The sequence below is a fragment of the Myotis lucifugus genome, unplaced genomic scaffold (assembly GCF_000147115.1).
Source record: "Myotis lucifugus unplaced genomic scaffold, Myoluc2.0 scaffold_30, whole genome shotgun sequence".
NCBI lineage: Eukaryota > Metazoa > Chordata > Mammalia > Chiroptera > Vespertilionidae > Myotis > Myotis lucifugus.
This window is the reverse complement of record NW_005871078.1, coordinates 6100132-6125598: the sequence shown is the minus strand read 5'-3', so window position 1 is coordinate 6125598 and position 25467 is coordinate 6100132. Positions and strand designations below refer to the sequence as shown.

Below are 25467 nucleotides of genomic sequence, written 5' to 3'. Positions count from 1 at the left end.
CCTCATCCCTCACCCCATTCCCCCCACATGTCCCCTGGATGTCACTTATTGCAGGAAATTCCCTCCTGTCATCCACAGCAGTCCTTTCCAGAAATCCTAAGCAAGCCCAAAGCTTGCTACAGAGGATCTTCTGAGGGTCTTTCTACTGGGCTGCTGATATCGTCAGAAAAAGGAGTACAGTTTGATTCATTCTCCAAGGGCCATTTGGGAAATTATCTAGGCCAAGGGTATACTTCATAGAAGACAACCTTCATTGATGGAGTGTGTCACCTTTATTTATTTTGATAACCTCCAACTTTTACATAGATGATGTGTTCTCCTACCAGTATTTTCCTTCCTGTGGAGCTGAAACTGACCATGTCTTCTGTCCTCCCTTATTACTTTCCTGCTGTCTGTTGCTATTTCCTGTTCCATTCTCCAGTCCAGATCATCAGTGTCTGGGAGGAGTGGAGTGAGGAGAGAGGGGGGCACACATCTCAGCATCATCCATGGCCCTTGCTGCTGTGCCTGGTGCGCCCGCCCCCCCTCCCCTTTCTTCCCGTCTCTACCCTCTGATGTCTTCCTGCACTGGGAGGATGCGAGCCCTGGGCTGTCTTCTCACAATTGTATGCGGCCTACTCACTTGCTCCTCTCTCCCTCCTTCATGGCCCAGTGCATTGATTATAATGTGGGGTTAGACTGTGGGATTTAGCATCAGACTTCAGGTTTGAACTCTGGCCTTCTCACATGTTAGCCATGTGACATTGCCACTTTATGTGAGTTTCAAAGCCTGGATTTATGGGGGCCCTACTTTGGAAATATTATGAGGCTGAAACAAGATAACCATTATGAAGGGCTTGGTGTAGGTTTTGGCACTTAATAAATGTTAGCTGCTAATACTGAATTGGTGCCATGATCATCATCACAACCACAGTTATTTATTACTCATTGAGTACTTACTGAGCACTTTTCATATGGCAAGTGCTGCGCTAAGGAGTTGGGATAGCGCAGAGAACAGGACAGATACGCTCTGCACCCTCTTGGAGCGTTAGTCTAAATTTATCTTTATTCCTCGTTAGGTCATAGGAATCTCTCCAAGACTGCAGCCCAGAGTTTTATGTTTTTCCTCCCTGGAATCCTAGATTAAAATGCTATACAGATATTCCCATAGGAATATTGAAATATATTGGCAGTTAGGTTCCATCATACTATTGTTGGTCTATACGGTGGTAAGTAATAATAAGAACTTAAAATAAAATAAAATGTGTATTTAGTGGTGGAGTGTGCTGTCATGGAGAGAACCATCCAGGAGGTGACATCTGAGCAGAACCCTGAGTGATGGGCAGGAGGAAGCCAGCCAGTGTCTTAGGGGAGGAGGTCCTGGGCAGAGAGAACAGCAGCGCAGAGATCCTTAGATGCGTATGTTCGCTTACTGGGAGGTGGGGGGACAGCAAGGAGACAGGAATGCAAGAGCACGGGGAGTGAGGAGAAATGGAATTTAATGAGGCCAGGCTAGCAGAGTATACAGAATCTCCAGGGCCATGGTCAAGATGCCAGATTGACCTTTAAGTGTGTGGGGAAGCCCGCACTGAGTTTGATCTCTGCGGCCAACTTGGAGAGACTAGATTGGAGGGGACCGGGCGTGGGAGCGGAGAGATGAGTTAGGAGGCTATGGCAGCATGTGCAATCAAGTTTTTGAGATGTATTTCACTTCCCAAACAAAAATAACTTTTGGTTTCTAACCTCATACATTGAGGACTGGCTCTATTTATTTTTAAAATGTTAAGAAAGTAGAAGTCTTGGCAAAAGATGGTTTTATAAATATAAATATTTCTCATATTTCAGTCTCTACTAACTAGCAATATTGATAAACAGCCCGAGGAAATGTTTCAGCCCTTATAGATAATGGTCAGGCCTGTCATCTTTATTTAAATGTTTCTTGAAGTGCAGATAGCATTGCCAGAGACTGAAAACTACACTGGAATATTCTTATCTAAGTGTTTCTAAAACCATCAGCAGGGGAAATGTCTTTACTAACTATCCCCTTTCCGCTGGAATAAACTTGTTTTTATTCTAGAGCTGGTCCATGCCAGTGTTCTCACACTTCCTCTGGATTTCGTCTTTTAGCACATTATCAAGTTACGGTGATTTGAAGAAAAATTCGGCTGTGAACCTAAATGTTCCTAGAACCACAGGAAGGCATGGATTGACAACCACACCTCAGCAAAAGCTCCCCTCCCAGGACCCACCACAGAAGCAGGGAAGTGATGTGGAGCCAACTCAGGGTGTACAAACTTGTGTGGCTAACGGTGTGATGGAGGCACAAAGCCAGGTGGAATGTGAGGAGGACCAAGCGGCCGCTGGTAGCCCAGATACTCCTCCTCAAGCTGCTGAACCCTTGCTGGACACGAACTTAGTGAATGGAGCAGGAGACGAAAGTACCACGGGCCCCGCCTCACCCACAACAAATGACTGTGATGGAAATGCTTCTGACAGCAGCTGCAGGACTCCCAGTGCGGACCCAGCCCTCCCCCTGGAAGAAGAAAGGGCAGACACAGACACCAAGGGTCAAGAGAAGGAAAACGGAGAAAGCTCTTCGGAACTGGAACAGCTGGACCAGCACCAGGAGATGAAGGTAAAGCATGAGACCGGCCTATAAGTAGGAGGGAGCACTGATCATTTAAAAAAATAATATTTTTAAAAATATGTTTTTATTGATGAGAGAGGGCGGGGGGAGGAAAGGAAATGAGAAGGATAGAGTGATAGAAACATCAATTAGAGAGAAGCGTCTATTGGCTGCCTCCTGCACACCTCACTACCGGTTGTGGAATCAAGCCCACAACCTGGGCATGTGCCCTGACTGGGAATCGAACTGTGATCTCCTGGTTCACAGGTCGATGCTCCGCTACTGTTTTAAAACTCTGTTTCATAGCACCCATGCAATGAATGAGTCAGATCACCCTCCGCCCCAGGGAAACAGTTTTCTAGCTCTAGCTGGTAACGGGTTTTTCCCCTACTTTCTGTAGGTTCTGTCGACCTGTTGTGATTTCAGGAGTCAGAAGAATGTGTAGACTTTGATACAGGCAAACCAAAACATTGCTTTTGTTTACAGAGGAAGCAAAGGTTCTTTGTTGCTAGGTAATAGGGCTGCACCCCTAATATTTATGGTCTAAGCAAGATGAAATTGCATAATCTTTGCTTTTCAGACATTTCTAATTTAATAGAAGAAATAGACTTGGAAGATTAACTTATACTAGCAAATGTGTCTTGTAAGGACATGAATATGGAAGTAGTCACAAATTAGCCAATAGCTATCTGTAACTCTTTCCAGGCTTCTAAGTTTTTTTTAAAAAATCTAATTAACACACCATTTATAATTAGAAGACTCCTTAAAAATCGCCTGAGCCAGCAATCCATTTATAGAAGTAGGAACAGTCCCAGAAAGCTGAAGTGATTTTCCAGCGTTATAATAATAGCCGAGACCCCTTGTGCCCTGATTCCCAGGCCAGCGTTGTATCCCGGATGCCATGAGTCACAAACATAAATGCCAAAATGTGGGAAATGTCAGTGAGTGCAGCAGCCATGAGTCATATACTAGAGGGGGGCGAGACTGTGGCACACTGGAAGTTGACATCCTTTCTGAAGAGTCCTGAGAACCACCTGAGTGGCATTTCTGCCCTTGTGCCTACAGAGAGCTGATTTGTTAGTTAAATGTGCTCATAATTTACCGGTGCTGTAGCAGGAACTTTGATACAATTGCAGTGGTAAGACCATTGCATTTGTATTCTTTATCCATGTCAGTGTAGTGCTTTTGAAATATTAATAAATAATGGCTTTTTACAAAGTATTTGGAATTTCTTGGATTAGAGGTGCCATGGAAGCCTCATGGTAGATGCTGGAATAGAAAGTTGTGTCCGTCTCTGAAGACAAGAAAAAAGTTTCCATTGCTTAGTCTCTTATCAATTTCAAATAACAATCTATGAAGGAGATTTCAATGAGAATTGAAAATTTGATAATTCTATCAAAATTTGTAAGTGAAAAATCCAAGTCCTAAATCTATGTACTTTTTTTTTGGTATGGTGCTGTGTCTTAACTGGCATTAACATAGGCAGAAATTCAAAAGGACTGATACTAAAATATTAGAGTAAAAAGTGGTTGATGGATGTGTTTAGAACTTCCAAGTGAAATCCACCTTCTGGTACAATTTTCACTGCCCCTGAAACAAACGAAAATTCCAAAAAGGAGCCACTGGTTTATTTTCTCGAGGTTTGGGGAATTGATTTTAAATGCTGACTTTCAAGCAAGGAAAGTTCAGAGGAGGAAGTGGGTGGGAGAAAGTGTGAGTCATACTTGGTAACATCTGAAACAGGACATTGCAAAGTGGCTCTCTTACCACCTTGATAGTGAGTTAGTGTGTCTCTGCTTGAACCATGGTGCACGGAAGAGAAGGTTAGAATCAAGAAACTCAACACTCAGATAGCTGTCCTTTCACTGTTGGGAGGATGCCACCAGCAAGTATTTATTTAACAGTAAGAGCCATTCTTATTAAGGGAAATATTTTAGTTGGTAAGGATGCCTGTGGTTGCTGGGTACTACTTTCCCCCCCACTGTCATATAGTATTATGTATCCATTTTCAGAGATTGGTTTGGGAGAGACTTAATCAGGCTTCTGTATTAAACTAGTGAAATCTAGGAGAGTACAGCTGGCCTTTCTCTTAAATGGGAATGTAAGTAGTGGATGGCGCGTGCTCTGTGTGGGAAGAAAATAATTTTTTTTCTCTGCAGAGCTGTAGTTCTGAACACCACATGTCTCCGATCCGGAAAGGAGTCTTAGGATTTAATTTCTATGTGGTGACCATGTGTTCCTCTTTGCTGCTCTGATGCTTGTTGCATTGCCTTTCCTTGTTCCAAAGTACAAACATAAATGTTAATAGTGTTAAGATGGTAACTTTTATATTATGTACATTTTACTATAATTAAGCATAAAACAGAAATCTTAATTTAGCAGTATAGAGTGAACCAAACAACCAGAACCAGGAAATCTGGATGCGGCTTCTGGCTTGTCCACTAACTAACGGTACGGCTTTCAACAAGTCAGTTTTGTGTACCTTTAGTTAAAGGATATAAACTGAGTATGATCATAAGGCCCTTTTCAGTGGTATCAGCATTTAAGTAGGTACATTCCTTTGTTAGCACTGCCCTCCACATTGGCAGCTGTTTCTTAATCTGTCATGTGTTGAACTTCATCTAAGAGGTAATGGAATATTTGAGTTTCACAATGCAGACAACTGAAAAAAAAAATGTCTATCCTTATATAACTCGATAAAGAGATTTATATCAGAAAAGGATTAAATAGGTTTCATTTGTCCCAGAATTAAATTTAATGGACATTTCCTAAGTGCCCACCAGGAATGGGAGGTGGAGGGGTTGGGGGCTGGAAGGTAGGAGTAGAATAGAATAGAATCTACTTCACGAAAGTAGAGACATATTAAAGTGCATCTTGAGCAATCATTAATAATTGAGAACTGACTTGAAAACAGTCTCAGCTTATGTAACTGTTTTATTGATTATCTGATGTATTTTGATCAAGAATCTCTTTCAGTGGTCAATACTGTTATTTTTACCTTGTAAAAGATAAAGAATACCTACCTTACTGAAACTATTGACTCTACCATAAACAGATTAAACACACACACACACACACACACACACACACACACACACACACACACACACACACCTCAGAGCCAAAGGAGAATTGTTAACACTTTGCGATCCCTTTATCTCTCACCCACAAGGTGTTACAGTACCTTTAAATTAAGGTTAATTGTGTATTACAGCAGATGAAAAGATTGAAATCTACTGAAGGGGAGATGTTATAAGGAAAAACTGAAACCCATAAGTTCCAGGGAAGGTAGAGGCAAAGGACTATCGTGTGTGTACGTGTGCTGCCCGCACAGGCAAGCATACTTGAGGAGATTGGGGAGTGGGGTGGGGGTGAGGGGTTGAAATAGTATTAGAATTTCTGTTTGGCATGACTAATTTGTGTTATCATGACTAGCTTAATTAGGAGACTCAGGTAAATGAGTCAATACATTTTAGAATGAATGTTACTAAAAATGGTCACCCTGTCTCAGACTTGTGGGCTTTGGTGGGTCAGCTTTAGTAGGCATGCGCTGATGTGGAATGCTGTATAGACGTAAACTTCTCTTTCGTTTGTGTGAGCCTTCTAATATCCAATTATATACTTTAATGTACTATATTGGTATGTTTTTCTGTTATTTATTGTTTTCCTCTATAATTTTATCCTATAGGCCAAATATAAATGTGTGTAGATATAAGCTTTTTAAGACTAAGTTTAAATAAATAACAAATCTCTGTTACTGGCAACATAAGCTCAAAGTAGCAATATATTAAACCTCTAAAAATAGCAGTTTTTTTTAAGACTGTAGCAGAAGCAGTTTTGTTTTTTAAGTCAGAGTAATATTATTATGTAGAGTTAAAATACCCACTGGGGATGGTTTCCTACCTCATAAAATGTAATTCCAAAATGGATTTAGAGACTTTCCTCAATATAAGTATACTCCCCCAGAAGTCTCTGATTTCTTGCCTTTTCTTCTTCACCTCCGCACCCCTCACAGGATGGTATGGAATTTTTGCAAAATAATGTAAATGAACTATGTATAAGCAAGTTCTTTTTAAAATCCCAGTCCCTGGGCCAAAAGCTCCTTTAAAATATTTAAATTGCCCTAGGATTGTTGGCTTTTACTTTCATATCAAAGACTTCTTTCTAAACCTGTATCAGTAATCATGCTGAGTGAACTGCATTGTCCTCTGTTCATCGCCACAGGGAAGGGGAGGATGTAGTTGCTATTGTCTGCCTTTGACTTCATGACTAGAGGGAATCTAGTACCCGGCCAGATCCTAGACTACACCTGATGGGCAACATTATTGCCTTCATCACAGTCTTCTGTCCTCCTCTGTCCTCCTCCTCCTCCTCCTCCTCCTCCTTCTCCTCCATCTACATTTTTTGGGAATCATTATTGAATGTAGTGGCAGATGGATGTCTCTCAGTGAAACCAAAAGCATGTGACAAGCTAGCTCAGCAGTGCCATGCCATCCTTGTGATGCGCTCTGCCTTGGTCCCTGTGGTGCGGGGAGGCGCTTCAGCCTCACCCCATGTTCTAGCATTCTCTCAGTGGTTTCTTGATAGCTGGTAGTTGTTCTTGGGGCGGGGGGAGTGAAGTCAGGAACAGCCCACGTCACCATGTTAGTTATGTCATTCCCTAGAGATAATTTTTAAATTTTAATCTTTCATTTCACCAACAATGAAAGAAATTATATAGTAAAGTAGGAGATAGATGAAGAAGGAGGTGGCCAGCCACAAAGTACAGATTTATGGAAACATTTTTTTTAAATATATTTTATTGATTTTTTACAGAGAGGAAGGGAGAGGGATAGAGAGTTAGATCGATCAGCTGCTTCCTGCACACCCCTTATTGGGGATGTGCCCGCAACCAAGGTACATGCCCTTGACCAGAATCGAACCTGGGACCCTTCAGTCCGCAGGCCGACACTCTATCCACTGAGCCAAACCGGTTAGGGCTATGGAAACATTTTTAAAAGTTAAAAAAAACACCTCAGTGTTTACTTCCTTGTTATTTCTGGTTTTTTAAATATCATTTATTTATTATATTATTACATAAGACTTGAGGGTTTATAACTTTTGAACATACTCAAATAAAATTAAGATAATCGTCTCCTTGGGAAAAAGACAGAGATTCAAATTCAGAAGTAAATTGTGAATAGAAAACTATTGCTATAATTCAAATCAACTCACCTTTCCTCTTTTTCTGTCAATACCCCACTTCCCACCCTCCACTGAGTCTAATTCTTGTTATGCCCAGATTTCAGGATCCCCAAGAAACCAACAGGGAGCCAGCCAGTCCGATGCAAAAGCAAAGAGTCCTTTATATTTCAAGCTAGCTTGAGCTCCAAGTGGCCGAGAGAGCAAACCCCGCGTAGAGACAGGTTTTATAGGGGGGGTTGGAGTAAGGGGAGGAGAAAGGACTGTGCTCTTCCGATTGGCCAGGCGCAAGTCGGTGTCTTGTTCCTCGGTGTGGCTAGCAGAGTCTTAGACTTCCGGGAAGAAGCTCCTTGCCAAGCACGTGGCCAAGGTAAGATGGAGGGCGTAGCCCTTACCCTGGGGCAAGATGGAGGGCCTAGCCCTCGCCCTTTCAATTCTAATCATTAAAATTGTTAATTAAATTTACAGGATATGATATGAGGTATCAAAGTTTTCTGGGCATTAAAACAATGCTTATTTTGGTTCTCCATTTTTTATGATAGGCAGCAGGTTTGGTTTTGGTTTTGGTTTTGGTTTTGGTAAAGCTTTACTTTTCTTTCAGTTTACTTCTTGAAAAATAAGGATAACTGTTGAGGTCTCATTAGATTTGAAGACATAGTAAGTCTCTCCTTAGCTATTTCTTCTCTTGCCAAATCAGGGGTAATTCCAAGCAAGTGAAAATACCACCTAGAAATTATCCAGCTCCACTGGTCAGCCTCTTATTGTTGCTACTAGAGGCCCAGTGCACGAAATTTGTGCACAGTGGGATCCCTAGGCCTGGCTGGCAATCAGGGCTGATCAGGTTCCCTGCCTCCCTGTCTCCTCCTTCCCTTGCCACCCCCATGCCACCACCGCATGGTTCCCCACAACCCCCCCTCCTTCCCTTGCCGCCCGCATCCGCTGCCACCCACCCCTGCTTCCCTGTCCCAGCCCCGGGGGCCTGGCCCCAATTGGGTGATCGGGGCCTGACGGTGGGGGGCGGTGGGGAGGGACCAGGAGGTTGGCCTGCAGGCCCCATCGGTGATCAGGGCCTGCAGGCTAGGGGCAGCTCCTGTGTTGAGCGTCTGCCCCCTGGTGGTCAGTGCACGTCATAACAGCCAGTCGTTCTGGTCGTTCCAGTCCTTCGGTCATACCAGTCGCTTAGGCTTTTATATGTATAGATTATTACAATGAGAGCTCCAACTAAAGTTGTAGGAATATTAAAACAATGTGCAGGATAAGGAAAGTTGTCCACTAACCATTTGGATAGTGCTTACACTCTTGAGGTAGCTTTGTTCTTCTCCTCCTCCTTCTCCTCCTCCTCCTCCTCCTCCTCCTCCTCCTCCTCCTCCTCCTCCTCCTCCTCCTCCTCTTCCTCCTCCTCTCCCCCCGCCCCCTTCCCCTCCTCCTTCTCCTTCTTTCAATCCTCACCCAAGGATATTTTTCCCATTTAATTTTAGAGAAAGTGGAAGGGAGAGGGAGAGACTGAAAGAGAGAAACATTGGGGTGAGAGAGACACATTGATTGATTGCCTCCTGCACACAACCTGAGCAGGGCCAGGGATCAAGCCTGCAACTGAAGTATGTGCCCTTGACTGGAATTGAACCCTTGACCCTTCAGTCCATGGGCCAATGCTCTAACTACTGTGTTAACCACTAGGGTGTAGATAACTTTTCTTTATTCATTTACAACTGAATGGTGAACTTAGAAACTTCTTTGTTTTGTGGTGACTTTGTATAGTATGTTGGCAAGATATAAGAAAGAAATGAGAAGAAATAAACTTCATGGAGCCTGTACCTGAAAAAACCACCTGTTGTTCAATCTGAAACTGCAGTGTGCCAGGTTCAGTCTCCAGGTGCTAAAACAAATGAACAACACAAACCCTGCCCACAAAGCCTCAGTCTACTGAGCAGAGAGGAACACAAGTAAATCACCATAATATGATGTACACTGAGTGGCCAGATTATTATGACCACCTGATGTTTGTAGGCAAATTAGCTATAATTTCGCGCTGAAGTTGCTAGAGGGCCAGACCATTATAAATAGGGAAGCAGGTTGTTTACCATGACAGTAGAAGTGATTTTTTTCTGAAGATATGGGTAAACAACGCGATTTAACAGCCTTTGAACGTGGGATATATATGAATGTGAGTGGCCAGATTATTATGACCACCTGATGTTTGTAGGCAAATTAGCTGTACACTGCATCGTATGGGATATGGAAGCCGAAGGCCTGTTCAAACACCTTTGCTGTCTGCAGTTACCAAGATAAAACGTCTCCAGTTTGCACAGGAACACAAGGATTGGACGGTCGAGCATTGGAAAAAAGTCATGTGGTCCGATGAATCACGTTTCCAGTTGCATCATGCAGATGGCAGAGTGAGAATTTGGTGGAAACAGCATGAAAGCATGCACCCCACATGCATGAGTACAACCTTTCAAGCTGGTGGGGGCAGTGTTATGGTTTGGGGCATGTTTTCCTGGCATGATTTGGGCCATTTAATTCATGTGGAACAATGTCTGAATAGCACAACATACCTAAGTATCATTGCTGATCACGTTCATCCTATCATGTTGATGGCGTATCCCAATGGAGATGGCTTCTTCCAACAAGACAATGCGCCATGCCACGGTGCTTCTATTGTGCAGGAGTGGTTTCAAGAACATGAGAGAGACTTTACCTTGCTTAGGTGGCCCCCACAATCACCAGATCTCAATCCAATTGAGCATTTGTGGGACGAAGTTAAAAGAACCATCAGGCAGCTGGTTCCACAACCATCAAATCTCACAGAACTGGACAGTGCTATTCATCAGGCATGGTGTCAGATTCCTCGCATCACCTTTCAACATCTCATGGAGTCAATGCCAAGAAGAATCACCGCAGTATTGAAGGCAAAAGGTGGCCCAACGAAGTACTGATGGGGTGGTAATAATAATCTGGCCACTCAGTGTATACGCGCTTTGGAAACACAGATGAAGAAACAAAGGTGCCTGGAGGAGGGCTAGATGAGGGGCAGGCTGTGGAGAAGCAATTGAATTGGGCTTGAAGAAAGAGTGGGAGGTTGCTGGGTGATCCAGACTAGAAGGGAAGAAGGTGTTGAATGTGTCTAGGCAGAAGGAAAGCATGAGGAATGAATAGAGGCAAGAAAGTGGGTGCCATAATTGGGGTATTTCTGGCCTCATAATAATAGGCCAGAGGGCTAGAGAAATGAGTGTAGGGGTAGAGGGAGAGGCTTCAAAAGAGAATGTAAGCTAAGGACAAATCGAAATGGGTTTGCATTGCCTAAGTTGTATTTTCTCTCCCCCTAGGACAATGGAGAATTCTTATTACCAGTTATATGTCATCTCCTGTTATAAAAAAAGATTTTTGAAAGTCTAACTAAAAAATAATTCTCATAGAAAGTCAATAAAATGCAGCAAAGAAAATACACAAAGCATCCATAGTTCTACCACCCAGAGAGAACTGCTTTGATGTTTAACATTCCATCTTGTTTTCCTGAGCCGATTAAGACTATATTCAATAGCATAATGTATGGTCACTCTGCATCCTGTTTTGTTGGATGAAGCATAGGGTTTTTCCCCCCATGTTATTTCAAACTTTCCATAAGCTTGGTACTCACTGGCCTCAGAGACAATTAAAGCATGGAAGTGACATGAGATTATACCTGTGGGTTTTAGAAAAATGAGTCAGATGAAAGGAAAAACAGATGGAGCAGGACACATAACAGCAACGTCAGTATTCCAGGTGTGAGAGGATGAGATCCTCGCTGCTGCGATGGGTTAGGACCAGGAAGAGAGATTTCTGAGGATCCGGTAACTGGATGTGGGGAATGAGTCATATTCAACTCCTAGCTTGAATGGGCGGCAGGTGGTATACCATTATTGAACTTCAAGGAAATAAAAGGAGCGACATATATTGGGGCAAAAAATAAATTGGATTTAGACATACTGACTTTGAAGGACTTCATCTTGTCCAGGTGAAAATGTCTAAAACAAAAGTGGAATATTCTGGAGATATTCTGTATACAAGGGTGTGATTAATATTGCCAACATAAAATATGTAGGAACAGAGAAAAGGCCAAGGACCAAGCCCTAAAAGCACAAACAATCAAAAGAGGAACACAGTGAATTAACAGAAGAAAAAAGAAGAAGAGTCAATGATGTTGTGAGAACCAATGAGCTTGAAAGGGTAGAACACATGGGGTTATTGGTGAGCCTATGAGGACAGTCATCATTTAGAATATGGAACTCCAGCTAACCTGGAGCCCTAGACCTTCCCAAGGATAGTACAGCCCACTGGCTTAGTGAACCTGGGTAATTAAATGAAATTGAGTGCATTTATATTGTACTTATACTGGGTGCAAAGTACTACAGTGAATACAATGAGGAAACTAACAGTTGAGAAGGAGGATTAAGATAAATGACCTGCCGGAAGCTGGTCCATCCTTGCTGCTTGACACAGTCGCTGTAGGAAAGAAACATCTGCACAGCATATGTTTCAAGGGACCTGGCGTATATGGCATACTGTTCTTAATATGTTTGCTCCCCTTAGCGCTGTGTGTTTTAACCAAGGTCACCTCTCCGAGAAAGGTTGTTTGCCCAGGTAGGGATTTTTCCCTGAAGTTAGGGAGGGGATAAAACCCCTTAACTAAGTGCCAGGCGGGTAGTTAATCACTTTAACTACAAACAATCACGCTTAAGCTACATAATCTTTACTCCCTGGAATGGAGATAAGAAACGCCCTAACCTTTGCAATAGAAATTGACAGGATTAAAATCAACTGGTATAAATACAGATGTAACAAGACAATAACCACCAGAACATCGCTGGAGATCCTGACCAGAACTTGGCTGGAGATCGTGGCTAGAGATCCTGGCTAGGCTGCTGATCAACTGAACGCTGTCTCCGTGTCATTCCTTCTTCGCCGACTCCGTCCACACCTTTGGGGATCCCTGGACCTGTTGGGGTTGGACCCCAACATCCAAGTACCCATCAGTAGACCCGAAACCCTGAACCGCACGGAATGTGGAGGGAAAATACATCAACAACAATAGGGGAATTTTTCCGTCTTTGAATAAGGATTGCTGCACTGGACAACTTCAGAATATTACTCACAATGTCATCGAACAGGAGTCAGAATCCCCATGGACTGAAGCAGATTGGCCTTGACCAGATCTGGGATGACCTCAGAGCCGGAATCCAGCAGGTGTACACCAGACAGAGTATGGCAAAATCCAGATACATGGAGCTCTACACTCATGTTTATAGCTACTGCACGAGTGTTCACCAGTCAAACCAAACACGAGGGGCTGGCGTCCCTCCTTCTAAATCGAAAAAGGGGCAAACGCCTGGGGGAGCGCAATTTGTTGGCTTGGAATTATACAAACGACTTAAAGAATTTTTGAAGAATTACTTGACAAATCTTCTTAAGGATGGAGAAGACTTGATGGATGAGAGTGTACTGAAGTTCTACACCCAGCAGTGGGAAGATTACCGGTTTTCCAGCAAAGTTCTGAATGGAATTTGTGCCTACCTCAATAGATATTGGGTTCGCTGTGAATGTGATGAAGGGCGAAAAGGAATATATGAAATCTATTCTCTCGCATTGGTGACTTGGAGAGATTGTCTATTCAGGCCCTTGAACAAACAGGTAACCAATACTGTTTTAAAACTGATTGAAAAGGAAAGAAATGGTGAAACCATCAATACAAGACTGATTAGTGGAGTTGTACAGTCTTATGTGGAATTGGGGCTGAATGAAGATGATGCATTTGCGAAGGGTCCTACGTTAACAGTGTATAAAGAATCCTTTGAGTCTCAGTTTTTGGCTGATACAGAGAGATTTTATACCAGAGAGAGTACTGAATTCCTGAAGCAGAGCCCAGTTACTGAATACATGAACAAGGCAGAGGCCCGTCTGCTCGAGGAGCAACGGAGAGTGCAGGTCTACCTCCACGAAAGCACTCAGGACGAGCTAGCGAGGAAGTGCGAGCAGGTGCTCATCGAGAAGCACCTGGAGACTTTTCACACAGAGTTTCAGAACTTGCTGGATGCTGATAAAAACGAAGATTTGGGTCGCATGTATAATCTTGTATCTCGAATCCAGGATGGCCTCGGAGAACTGAAAAAACTTTTGGAGACACATATTCATAATCAGGGTCTTGCAGCAATTGAAAAGTGTGGCGAAGCTGCTTTAAATGATCCCAAAATGTACGTGCAGACAGTGCTGGATGTTCATAAAAAGTACAACGCCCTGGTCATGTCAGCATTCAATAACAACGCGGGCTTCGTGGCCGCCCTGGACAAGGCTTGTGGACGCTTCATAAACAACAATGCTGTCACCAAGATGGCTCAGTCGTCCAGTAAGTCCCCCGAATTGCTGGCTCGATACTGTGACTCCTTGTTGAAGAAGAGTTCCAAGAACCCAGAAGAAGCAGAACTAGAAGATACACTCAATCAAGTGATGGTTGTCTTCAAGTACATAGAGGACAAGGATGTGTTCCAGAAGTTCTATGCGAAGATGCTGGCCAAAAGACTCGTGCACCAGAACAGTGCGAGTGATGATGCCGAAGCAAGCATGATCTCCAAATTAAAGCAAGCATGTGGGTATGAGTATACCTCTAAACTTCAGCGGATGTTTCAGGACATTGGCGTGAGCAAAGATTTAAACGAACAGTTCAAAAAGCACCTGACAAATTCAGAGCCACTGGACTTGGACTTCAGTATCCAGGTGCCGAGCTCTGGCTCGTGGCCCTTCCAGCAGTCCTGCACGTTCGCCTTGCCATCAGAGCTGGAACGTAGCTACCAGCGATTCACTGCTTTCTACGCTAGTCGTCATAGCGGCAGGAAGCTGACGTGGTTGTACCAATTCTCCAAAGGAGAGCTGGTCACAAACTGCTTCAAGCGCAGATACACTTTGCAGGCATCTACATTCCAGATGGCAATCCTGCTTCAATACAACACGGAAGATGTTTACGCGGTGCAGCAGCTGACGGACAGCACTCAAATCAAAATGGACATTTTGGCACAAGTCCTACAGATTTTATTGAAGTCGAAGTTATTGGTCTTGGAAGATGAAAATGCAAATGTTGATGAGGTGGAATTGAAGCCAGATACCTTGATAAAATTATATCTTGGTTATAAAAATAAGAAATTAAGGGTTAACATCAATGTGCCAATGAAAACCGAACAGAAGCAGGAACAAGAAACTACACACAAAAATATTGAAGAGGACCGGAAACTGCTGATCCAGGCTGGGATTGTGAGGATCTTGAAGATGCGGAAGGTCCTGAAGCACCAGCAGCTGCTTGGGGAGGTGCTCACTCAGATGTCCTCACGGTTCAAGCCACGGGTCCCGGTCATCAAGAAATGCATTGATATTCTGATCGAGAAAGAGTATTTGGAGCGAGTTGATGGTGAAAAGGACACCTACAGTTACTTGGCTTAACCCTTGTGGAGGGTCTGACTGTGCCACCGCGGCCAGTGTTCCTGGTGGGCAGGATGACGACCAGTTCCTAGCAGCTGCCTGCACCACTGGCCTCCCTTTTTAAACTGAGACCAAGACTCCCAGCAGCCGGTCTCAGATGTACATCAGAACTGCTCAGGATCGATACATTTCAAGTCTGTAAATATGGACACCGAACAGAGGAGAATGAACTGTCATGCTGAGTGAGGGCTGCATGCTACTGCAACTAGATCAATACATCGGCTACGTGCTAACAGCTGCCTCCGTCTCGGCAGCACTGAGTGTCGGCCACACTTTGAGAGGAGTCTGAATGGACCCACGTGTAATCTGCTCTGAAAACCATTTGTATAGTGTGTTTCATTTTTTAATGTGTGAAATAAAGAAAATTAAAGGATTTCTGTAAAAAATAAATAAATAAATAAAATCAACTGGTATAGACCTAGCCGGTTTGACTCAGTGGATAGAGCATCAGCCTGCAGACTGAAGGGTCCCAGGTTCGATTCCGGTCAAGGGCATATACCTTGGTTGCGGGTATATCCCCAGTAGCGGGTGTGCAGGAGGCAGCTGATCGATGTTTCTCTCCCATCAATGTTTCTAACTCTCTCTCCCTCTCCCTCCCTCTCTGTAAAAAATCAATAAAATATTTTTTTAAAAAATCAGCTGGTGTAAATACAGATAACAAGACAATAAAGACAGAACTTGGCTGGAGATCCTGGCTAGGCTGCTGATCAATTGAATGCTGTCTCCGTGTCATTCCTTCTTCGCCGACTCCGTCCACACCTTTGGGGACCCCTGGACCTGCTGGGGTTGGACCTCAACATGACCGTTACTTAAGATATCATGAGGTGAAGGGGAAAGGAGAATTCCAAGGTAAGCTAAGGTTCTGGAGCAGAGTGGAGAGGCTGAATTCCCTGTTGTGAGCAGAAGTGGAGAAGCCAGGCAGACCTGGAACTCAGTGAGGTACGAAGAGAGGTGGTACCAAGGCTTGATGTTAGATGTGTTGATTTGGGAAGCGCCTGTAGAAGCTAGTGAGATGACCTCAAGGGATGAGGTTTGGAGCTTGAGGACAGTGGAGAAGGTTGGCTCCTGTGATAACGTATGACTATGACTTTGAAGGTCCAGGTCAAAGATGGAAGGACCAGTCAGCAGTCTTTCCAGCAGTGCTTACACCTGGAACTCAAGAAAGAGAAGCAGCAAACCTGGAGTGGGAGCGAACCAGGGTCAGCTACTCAGCAGTGCGAAGAGCATGGGAATAACGGAGTCAGGGATGGGGGTTGCCATGAACCAGATTTGGGACAGTCAGGTACATCAAGATCACGATGCACATGTAGGTCCAGTTTAGTGTGGGTGTGAGAGGAATGGAAAGGTCAGATCTTGAAAACATAGCAGTTGTATGTGGCTTTCAAAAACAAAAACAATGTGTCTTACAAAAAGGGAAAGAAAACAATACCTGGTGGTCAGGAAGATAGGATCAAGAGCCAGACTCTAGGTTTGAATACCAACTCAGCCACTTATCAGCCAAATGACCTTGAGCTGAATGACCTTGAGCAGGTCACTCAACCTCTCTGAACCCAGTTTCCTCATCTATGAAATGGAGATAATAATACCTACTACCTCATAACATTGTAATAAGGCCTAGGTCATTTAATCGTTGTAAAGGACTTAGAACAGTGCCTTGAAACACAATATGAGCCATGTGTTTGTTAAATTAAATATAAAATAAAATCCTGTTTCCCATTTGTAAGTCAAGATGAATAGACCCATGACCAGAGATGTCCCTCAGTAGATCCAGAATTCGACATATCCTGCCTGGTGAATATCCCAGCACCTTCTATCATTTCCAATTTAAATTGAGGTACTCCTGTGGGCTGCACAAATATAAGTTTGCATGCCTCTTCCTTTTTAACTTAGGTTTTCTATGTTTTGTTTTTCTTGCCTAAAAACCGTAGCCTATTACCACATAAGGCACTCATTTATAAATATGTACAAGGTTTTAACTCCTGGGAATTATTATAAGAAATATTTATAAATGACCTAATTTCTTTGATGTTCTGCGTAGACTTAGGATAGGTTAATTCAGTTATTGATTGTATTTATTCAATTCTTCTTGGTGTCTGATCTTTAATTTCTGCAAAACCCAAAGGACAGTTTAGTCTAATGTAGACTAAGTTGAGTATAAGAGCAGAGTTCTCTTTTTGCTACCACTTACTTCCTGTCTGATCTGACGCAAGTAACCAAATTGCCCTTGTCAGTGCAAGCTGTTTCTCCCTCCTCCCCTGCTTACCTCAAAAAAACGTCATTATAACCTTCAGATTAAAAGCTCTCACACACGCACCTCTTCTCCTTTTTTGGGGGGTTTTGTTTTGTTTGTTTGTTTCTGCTGCAACTGTGTGTAGAGGACCTAAGATTGGAAAAGCATTGGTGCTGGGTCCAAAGCAGGTGTAGACTTTGCTCTCAAAGCTTCTTGAAGATCATGCTAAAATAGCCTGATTATGTTTGTGACACTACCTTATGAAGCACTGGGACAGGATTAATGTCTGGGTGTCCCAGTGGGTATTCTCTTTTTCTTGTAATCTGAACCTGGTGATACATTTCTTGCTGATTACAAATCTTCCATGAGACCACATGACCTTACTTAGGGGATTATTACCTGATCTTAATTGAGCACAGAATCTGTGTTTTTATTCCGTTACCTTTTCATTCTCTTATTCCCCAAATCCAGAGGAAGTTCTCTTAGTTAAAAGGCTGTAACAGAGCAAGAACTTTGTTTTCACAGACCTGGATTTGACTGTGGGCTCAATCACTTACTTTTGAGCCAGATGGAAGACTTTGGTGTCTGGAAGTACATGAAAAATGACGTCAAAATTTTGATACATCTCCTGACTTGTGGTACAAAATCAAGTGTTTATTCCCTTACATTGACTCATCTTGTTATGAGAGAATGGACTTCTAGGAACACAGAGATATGTGTACCTATACAAACACACATCTTCCTTCTCCATGGAGAATATAATTAACTGACAGCAAATATGGGCAGAAACTCCCAAGACCAAGAAATAGTCCTCTAAAAACCTGATAATTTATAGACATACTAGAGGCCTGTTGCACGAAATTCATGCAAGGCGATTGACCCTCGCAGCTGCGGCTGCGGCCCTCGCAGCCCCAGCTTCATCCAGAAGGTTGTCCGGCTGTCTGGTCTAATTAGCATATTATGCTTTTATTATTATAGATTGTTTTTAATATAACTTCCCATTAATATGTGGAAAAGGCTGTAATAACTTTTAGTAGATTTGAGTCAATGCTTTTAGAAAAAAATTCTACTTAAAATGAAATCACACGACAACATGTATTGAAGAGTTATAAAGCATAATGCCAATATCTGATTCATTTTTTTAAAATTGGCCCTGGCTGGTGTTGTTCAGTGGTGAGAGCACCAGCCCATGTACCGAAGGGTCTTGGGTTTGATTCCCGGCCCTGGTTAGTGTGTGGGAGGCAACTGATCGATGTGTCTTTTTCACAGGATGTTCCTCTCTCTGTGTGTGTCTCTCTCTCCTCCCTCCCTTCCACTCTCTCTAAGAATCAATGGAAAAAAATATCCTTGGGTGAGGATTAACAAAATAATAAAATAAAAATAAACAATAATAATAAACGAAGATTTTGTCCCTATAACATCTTTCAGGAAACTGTAATTGTTCATTATCATTTACAAAATCTCTGCAATATCTACTCCCCCACTTGGTGTTTTTGAGGCATATGACAGGGGGTATGGCACTACGATTTGAAGAATGACTCACTGGCTCCACACACGCATTTTCTGCCTATCCAATTAGTGAACTCTGTGAACTGTAGTGGGAGGGAGCTCTTTGTCCAGCTCCTGCCATACACAGCCATGTCAAAGGTCTGAAAAGAACTATAGGAGCCAGTGACATCTGCAACTAAGGAGGCAGAACTGACCCTGGAGCACACTCATGAGCCAGCAGGTACGGTGACTGATAACAAGGTTGAACCTAACCCCATTGAGAATGGAGCAGATCTCTGGGAAAGGTTACTGGAGGTGTGAGAGTACACAGTAATAGCCTTGGCAGTGCAGTGAGTAGAGAGAAGTCAAAGGGCAACAGAGAAGAGTAAATTGGTTGGTCTATTCTTATAAGAGGAGTGTATCTTGTTTTTTCAGATCTGGTACTTGACATATACTCAAATGCATTTTTGTTGTTGTTATTAATCCTCACCTGAGGATCTTTTTTTCATTTTTTTTTTTCTAGAAGAGTGAAAGGGAGGGGGAGGGAGGAAGGGAGGGGGAGAGAGAGAGAGAGAGAGAGAGAGACAGACAGACATCTATATGCCTCCCACATGCACCCCAGTGCAACCCAGGTATGTTCTCTTGACTGGGAATCGAACCTGAGACCCTTAGGTGCACAGGACAGGACTCCAATCACTGAGCCACACCAGTCAGGGCTACTCTAGTGTATTTTTGTTTGAGGCAATAATACTCTGAGAATCAGCTTTCAATATGCAAGTATATAACCCAATCCCTCTATTGTATAGAGAGATATCAAAAGTAAGATGCTTTTAAAATAACATATTTATCATTATTTTGAAAAGTCAAGCCTGTGTGTTAGCTTCCAATAGAATCTGATAGGATTACTTCTTAATCAGTATTGTGTAACTATTATTGTTTACCAAGGAATCACAAGAATAAATCACAAGACTTCTTAGTAAAGTGCTAAGCACAAAGTTGGGGTTATATACTTTGGAAGTGGCAAACAATAAGAACCAATATTATATAACTTGACCTATTTAACTATTTAAAAAAAATCAGGCTACAGCCCCAATGTACCAACAATTTTATAACTACTTTGTCCGTTATTTTAGCATAAGTCTGATAGAATAATAAGAACCCCATGCATGCAGAGGGATTGTATATTTCTCCCTAAAGGTACTCACAGATGATGATTTTTAGTAACTAAACTAATTTTAGTAACTAAATTAATTTTTAAAATCAGAAACCATTATATTATTACATGAAATATGAATTTTTATACCTCATAATTAGTACTAAAATGCTGAAAAGTCAGCCTTAAGTAGAATTTTGTTGTTGTTGTTGTTGTTAATCCTAACCAGAGGATGTATTTTTCCATTGATTTTTAGAGAAAGTAGAAGGGAGGAAAGGAAAGAGGTAGAGAGAGAGAGAGGAAAAAACATTGATGTGAGAGAGACATTGAATGGTTTCCTCCCACACATACCCAAACAGGGGCTGAGGATTGAACCTGCAACCCAGGTATGTGCCCTTGACCAGGAATTGAACCCCAGACCCTTCAGCACTTGGGCCAACACTCTATTCATTGGGCCACACCAGCCAGGGCTAAGTAGAATTTTTATTGAAAAAATAACAAATTAAAATGTGTAGTAGGTACCGTATTCCATTGTTAGTCTGTTCACTTGTAGGCACTAATGCAGCTTTGTTTTTGTTTTTCTGTTGCAAAGAAAGGTTAGAGTGAGAGCCAACTTTTAGTGAATAGTTACTTAAAATCACATACCACAGATAAGAATCTGATTCAGTTACCTTCTAACCGAGTAACCTTGGGCAAGTTTCCCAGATCTCTTTGAGCTTGGGGATTTTGTTTTGTTCTGTGTATGGTACTGCCTGTAAAATAAGAATAATAATGGTATCTATTTTACAAAGACGTTGTATGGATTAGATAGTTTTACAGTGGCATTATTATTGTTGTTTTGATTGACCTAAAACAAGGCTCCACTGAGTCAGTGATTTCCTGACCTCAACCACAAAATCCCTAGTAATTTTTCACAAACCTACGTGAGTGATTAAACCCATCAGCAAGCTTACTTTTGCTTATCTTTGTGTTAGTTTTGGCAAGGTAAGGGACCTAACGTTAGAAGACCATCTGTGTGGAAGGAACATAGCTTTTGTTAATAACTGCTGTTATCCCCTTGGATTTTGCAAAATATTACCAGGATACCCACAATTTGCCATGTTCAGCTAAAATAAGATTTGCAGTCAGCAAAAGATTGTTGCATATAAGTGTCCTAAGATCCCATAGGATGTGGAAGACTTCAGGGGTGGCTTCATTTCGTGGCAATAATAGACAGTCTGGCCTGTTGGTTAATGGATTCTGACAAATAAAAGACACATTATTTTATTATAGCACATATTCTGCAGGATCTTTTTTTTTTTAAGATATTTGTCAGAACTAGAACATATAAAAGAATACATTGCTACTATTAGAATAAAACTAAAGGAGTTCATCACCACCAAACCAGTATTACATGAAATGTTGAAGGGTATTCTTTAAGAAGAGGAAGGAGGAGGAGGAGGAGGAGGAGGGGGAAGAGGAGGAAGAGGAGGAAAAGTATGAACAATAAAATGGCAATAAATACATATCAACAATTGGATCTAAAAATCAAAATAAACGAACAAGGAATCTAATGAGTACAAAGAGACTTGAGATGAGGTCGATGGAAGTGTGCTGCACCTTGATTGGGGTGGTGGTGACATGATGACAAGCATTTGTCAAAACCAAAACTATATACCAAAAGGGTCAGTTTTACTATCACTTGTACATTATATCAATAAATCTGGCTTTAAAAAAACAAAGCAAACACAAATATCTTGTAGTATGGATGCAGATCACTATTTCCTGTGTGTGGAATAACATAGTGCTTTATCTTTCCCTGAAATGTTGACAGATTTCTTATGTATTTAATGTGTATTTGTGTTCACTTATTAACAGTTTCAGAGTCACATTTTTAGGTCATTAAGTATTTTACTTTCTCTATAAGTAGTAATTGTTTAAAAATTACTTGAAAGTTTTTAAATTTCATGGAATATATTGCATCTGTTTCATAGTATTTGTTTTCTGTATTAATCAGAATGCTACAAATAACAACAATAACACTCGACCTGGCTTAAACAATGGCGACTTTTATTGGCTTCACCTCTGTGGTTATGGAATGGCTGCTCAACATTGAAGCCTACATAGGTCCCACATTTACATGGAGCAGCAAAGGGAGAGCGCTTTTTCCGTGGTTCTTCCTTTAGGAGTAGGGAACCTCCTCTTCCCCTCTGCTGTACACATTTCCTCATGTCTCCTTGTTTCCTGAACCAATCACTGTGTACCGTTATTGTTACACCAATCAGGGCCCCCCTTTTAATCTGGGAGGACAGTGGTTGCTTCCCCAAAAGAAAGGCTACATAGTGGTGAGTTACATGAACCAAGTCTGGATACCATTAAGAAATTGGGGGAGGCCTAGCCAGTTTTGCTCAGTGGATAGAGTGTTGGCCTGTGGACCAAAGGGTCCTGGGTTCGATTGTGGTCAAGGGCATGTACCTTGGTTGCAGGCTCCTCTCCAGCCCAGGCCCTGGTCGGGGCACGTGCAAGAGGCAACCAGTTGATGTGTTTCTCGCACATTGATGTTTATCTCTGTCTTTCCTTCTTTCTTCCACTCTCTCTAAATATCAATGAGAAAATATACTTAGGTGAGGATTTTTAAAAAAATGGGGGGAAAGGATACCAGGCAGGTAAGTAGCAATGCTAGTGCTTTACCCTAAATTTATTAAGTTAAAACAAAACCTTGACTAGTTGGGGGATTTGCTGACTACATAGTTGTTATTTCAGTATTTCTGAGACCACAAATTATTTAAATAGTATTAGTTACTTTACCTAAAGACTTCACATAAAAATACCTCAGCTCAGTACTGCTATAAGAAGCAACTTGGTCATTTTCCACATTAGAATAGATGCTGCCTATAAAACATAAGTAGTTGTCCTATATGTTGAGTACAGTGAAGCATTCTTACAGCTTAATAGTATTTTATACAGTTTAAAAATATAACATTTACACAAATTAAACCCTGGTTAAAATATACTTTGGTCTGTTTTGGTACTAGAGTTTTTACTAAACCTTTATTATACTTAATACTCTCCTAGAGTGAAAGGGTATCTCAGAAAAGTAGGTAGAACTTTCTAAATAAAAAACATATTTTAGGTATAAAATATAAAATGCATTTTAATAGGACCAAGCCAAAGGGCTTTGGATAGTTAAAGAAGACTCCATAGACAAGGGCTGGAAATTCAGCCGGCCATCAAAAGGAAGATAAGTCTTAAACACCTACAGAGGTACAGCGAGAGCATGTGCCAGACAGAGGGGATAAAAGAAAGGTTTGGGGATGGCTGGGGACATGTTTGGATGAAGGTGGATAGATTAGTGTGTTTGGGGGAAAGTGTGCCTGTGAAGATACAGTGAGAGAGAAGTTTGAGGAAGTGACCAGGTTTGAACAACCCTGAATGGTACCCAGAATCTGGATTTTATCCTGTCATTGAGGAGAGGACTCTTGAAGGCTTCTCTTTCTATGGAAAGTAGGGTTACCTGGGCAAAGCAGAGTTTTAGAAACACTCCTCATACGGCAGAAACAAGGTGGGTTAGAGCCAAAAATAGTGGAATCAGAGCATTTGGCAACTATTGATTGGCCTGATCTTGAGCAAAACAGGGTAGCAGCGATGAAAACTTAAGGGATGGATACTAAAGACATAATAGCAAAAAGAGAGAGAGAGAAATAAACAGAAAGACATAATGGCATGAGAAGAGTTGGTAGCTGACTGGGTTTTGTGGTAGGGAGCTAAGTTTAAAGTAATTCAAGATGCCAAAGACAGATAACCAGAAAGAGATGGCACCATTGCCAAGATGGTAAAGTTTGGAGATGGTGTTTTCCAGAAAAGATGAGTTTACTTTTACATTAACACTATGTCAAAGTGGTAATAAGTGTCCAACAATAGTTAGGTATGTGAAACTTAAAATATTTTATTGCGTGTCAATATTTTATTGAAGCATGTGGTAGACGCAGGAGATAGTTAATAAGGAAAAAAAGTGTTCCCATCCTCATGGAACTAGCAGGGCTCTACACAGATATATTTAAGTAAATATCTGCCCTGGCCCGTATGGCCCAGTTGATTGGGCATGTCCAGTGCACCAAAACGTTGCTGGTTTGATTCCCAGTCAGGGCACATGCCCAGGTTGTTGGTGCGATCCCTGGTGGGGGGTGTGCAGGAAGCAGCTGATCGATGTTTCTCTTTCTCTCCCCCTCTCTCTTCCCTTCTTTCTAAAAATCAATGAAAAAATATATTTTTTTAAAGAATTTGAGCCCTAGCCAATTTGGCTCAGTGGATAGAGCGTGGGCCTGTGGGCTGAAGGCTCCCGGGTTCACTTCCAGTCAAGGGCATATGCCTGGGTTGTGGGCTCAATCCACAGTGGGGGGCATGCAGGAGGCAGCCGATCAATGATTCTCTCTCATCATTGACGTTTCAGTCTTTCCCTCTCTCTTCCTCTCTGAAATCAATAAAAATATGTTTAAAAAAATAAAAGGAATGTGAACGAAAAGAATTTGCCTGCCATGTATGTTCCCCTCTCCCTCAACTACCTATAAATCACCCATTCTCACTTCTGAAATTTAATACCCCATTTCCCCTTTCTTCTTTAAAAATAATAATAATAAAGTGTGGGTTTAATTTTAAAATATGGGTAAAATGCCCCGGCCAGTGTGGCTCGGTTGATTGGAGTATCATGCTGTATACCAAAAGGTGATGGTTCCATTCCAGGTCAGGGTACATACCCAGGTCGTGGGTTTGATCCCTAGTTGGTGTACATATGGAAGGCAACTGATTGATGTTTCTCTCTCTCTCTCAAAAAACAAAATAGGTAGAAGAAGGTAGGTGGCATAGATGAAACAAGATTAACAATGAGTTGATGACTGTGGAATCTCCGCAGTGGACACATGGAGGTTCATTTCACTCTTTTCTCTTCTTTTATATATGACTGGAGGCCTGATGCATGAAATTTGTGTAAGAGTAGGCCTTCCTTCCCCCAGCTGCTGGCACTGGCTTCCCTCTGGCACCCAGGACCCAGGCTTCCCTCCGGCCCCGATTTTGTCTGGAATGATGTCCAGTCTAATTAGCATATTATCCTTTTATTATTATAGATTGAAATTTTCCACAATGAAATGTTTTTTTGCAAGGACAAAAGGTTTTGTGCATAAAGCTGACAATTAAAGAAGATGATTGAGAGAATGATGAAATCGTGTCCAAAGAGAGGTGGGGGGAAAACAAGAAAAGTATTGTGTCTGGGAACCGGAAAAGTTAAAAGATGTTTCAAGGCAAAGATGGGTGACAGTGGTAACTGACTGCTAC

General features: G+C 42.1%; 1 protein-coding gene and 1 pseudogene across 2 annotated transcripts in view; both read left to right on the top strand.

Moving 5' to 3' along the window:
• FGD4 (FYVE, RhoGEF and PH domain containing 4) overlaps nt 1-25467 on the top strand; it is a 102679-nt gene that overhangs the window by 44603 nt on the left and 32609 nt on the right. For both annotated transcript variants that reach the window (XM_023752299.1, XM_014454031.2), the window contains exon 4: nt 2107-2614. In XM_023752299.1, coding sequence (XP_023608067.1) covers nt 2107-2614 — 508 coding nt within the window. The remainder of the gene's footprint in view (nt 1-2106; nt 2615-25467) is intronic.
• LOC102417481 lies at nt 12735-15662 on the top strand (annotated as a pseudogene).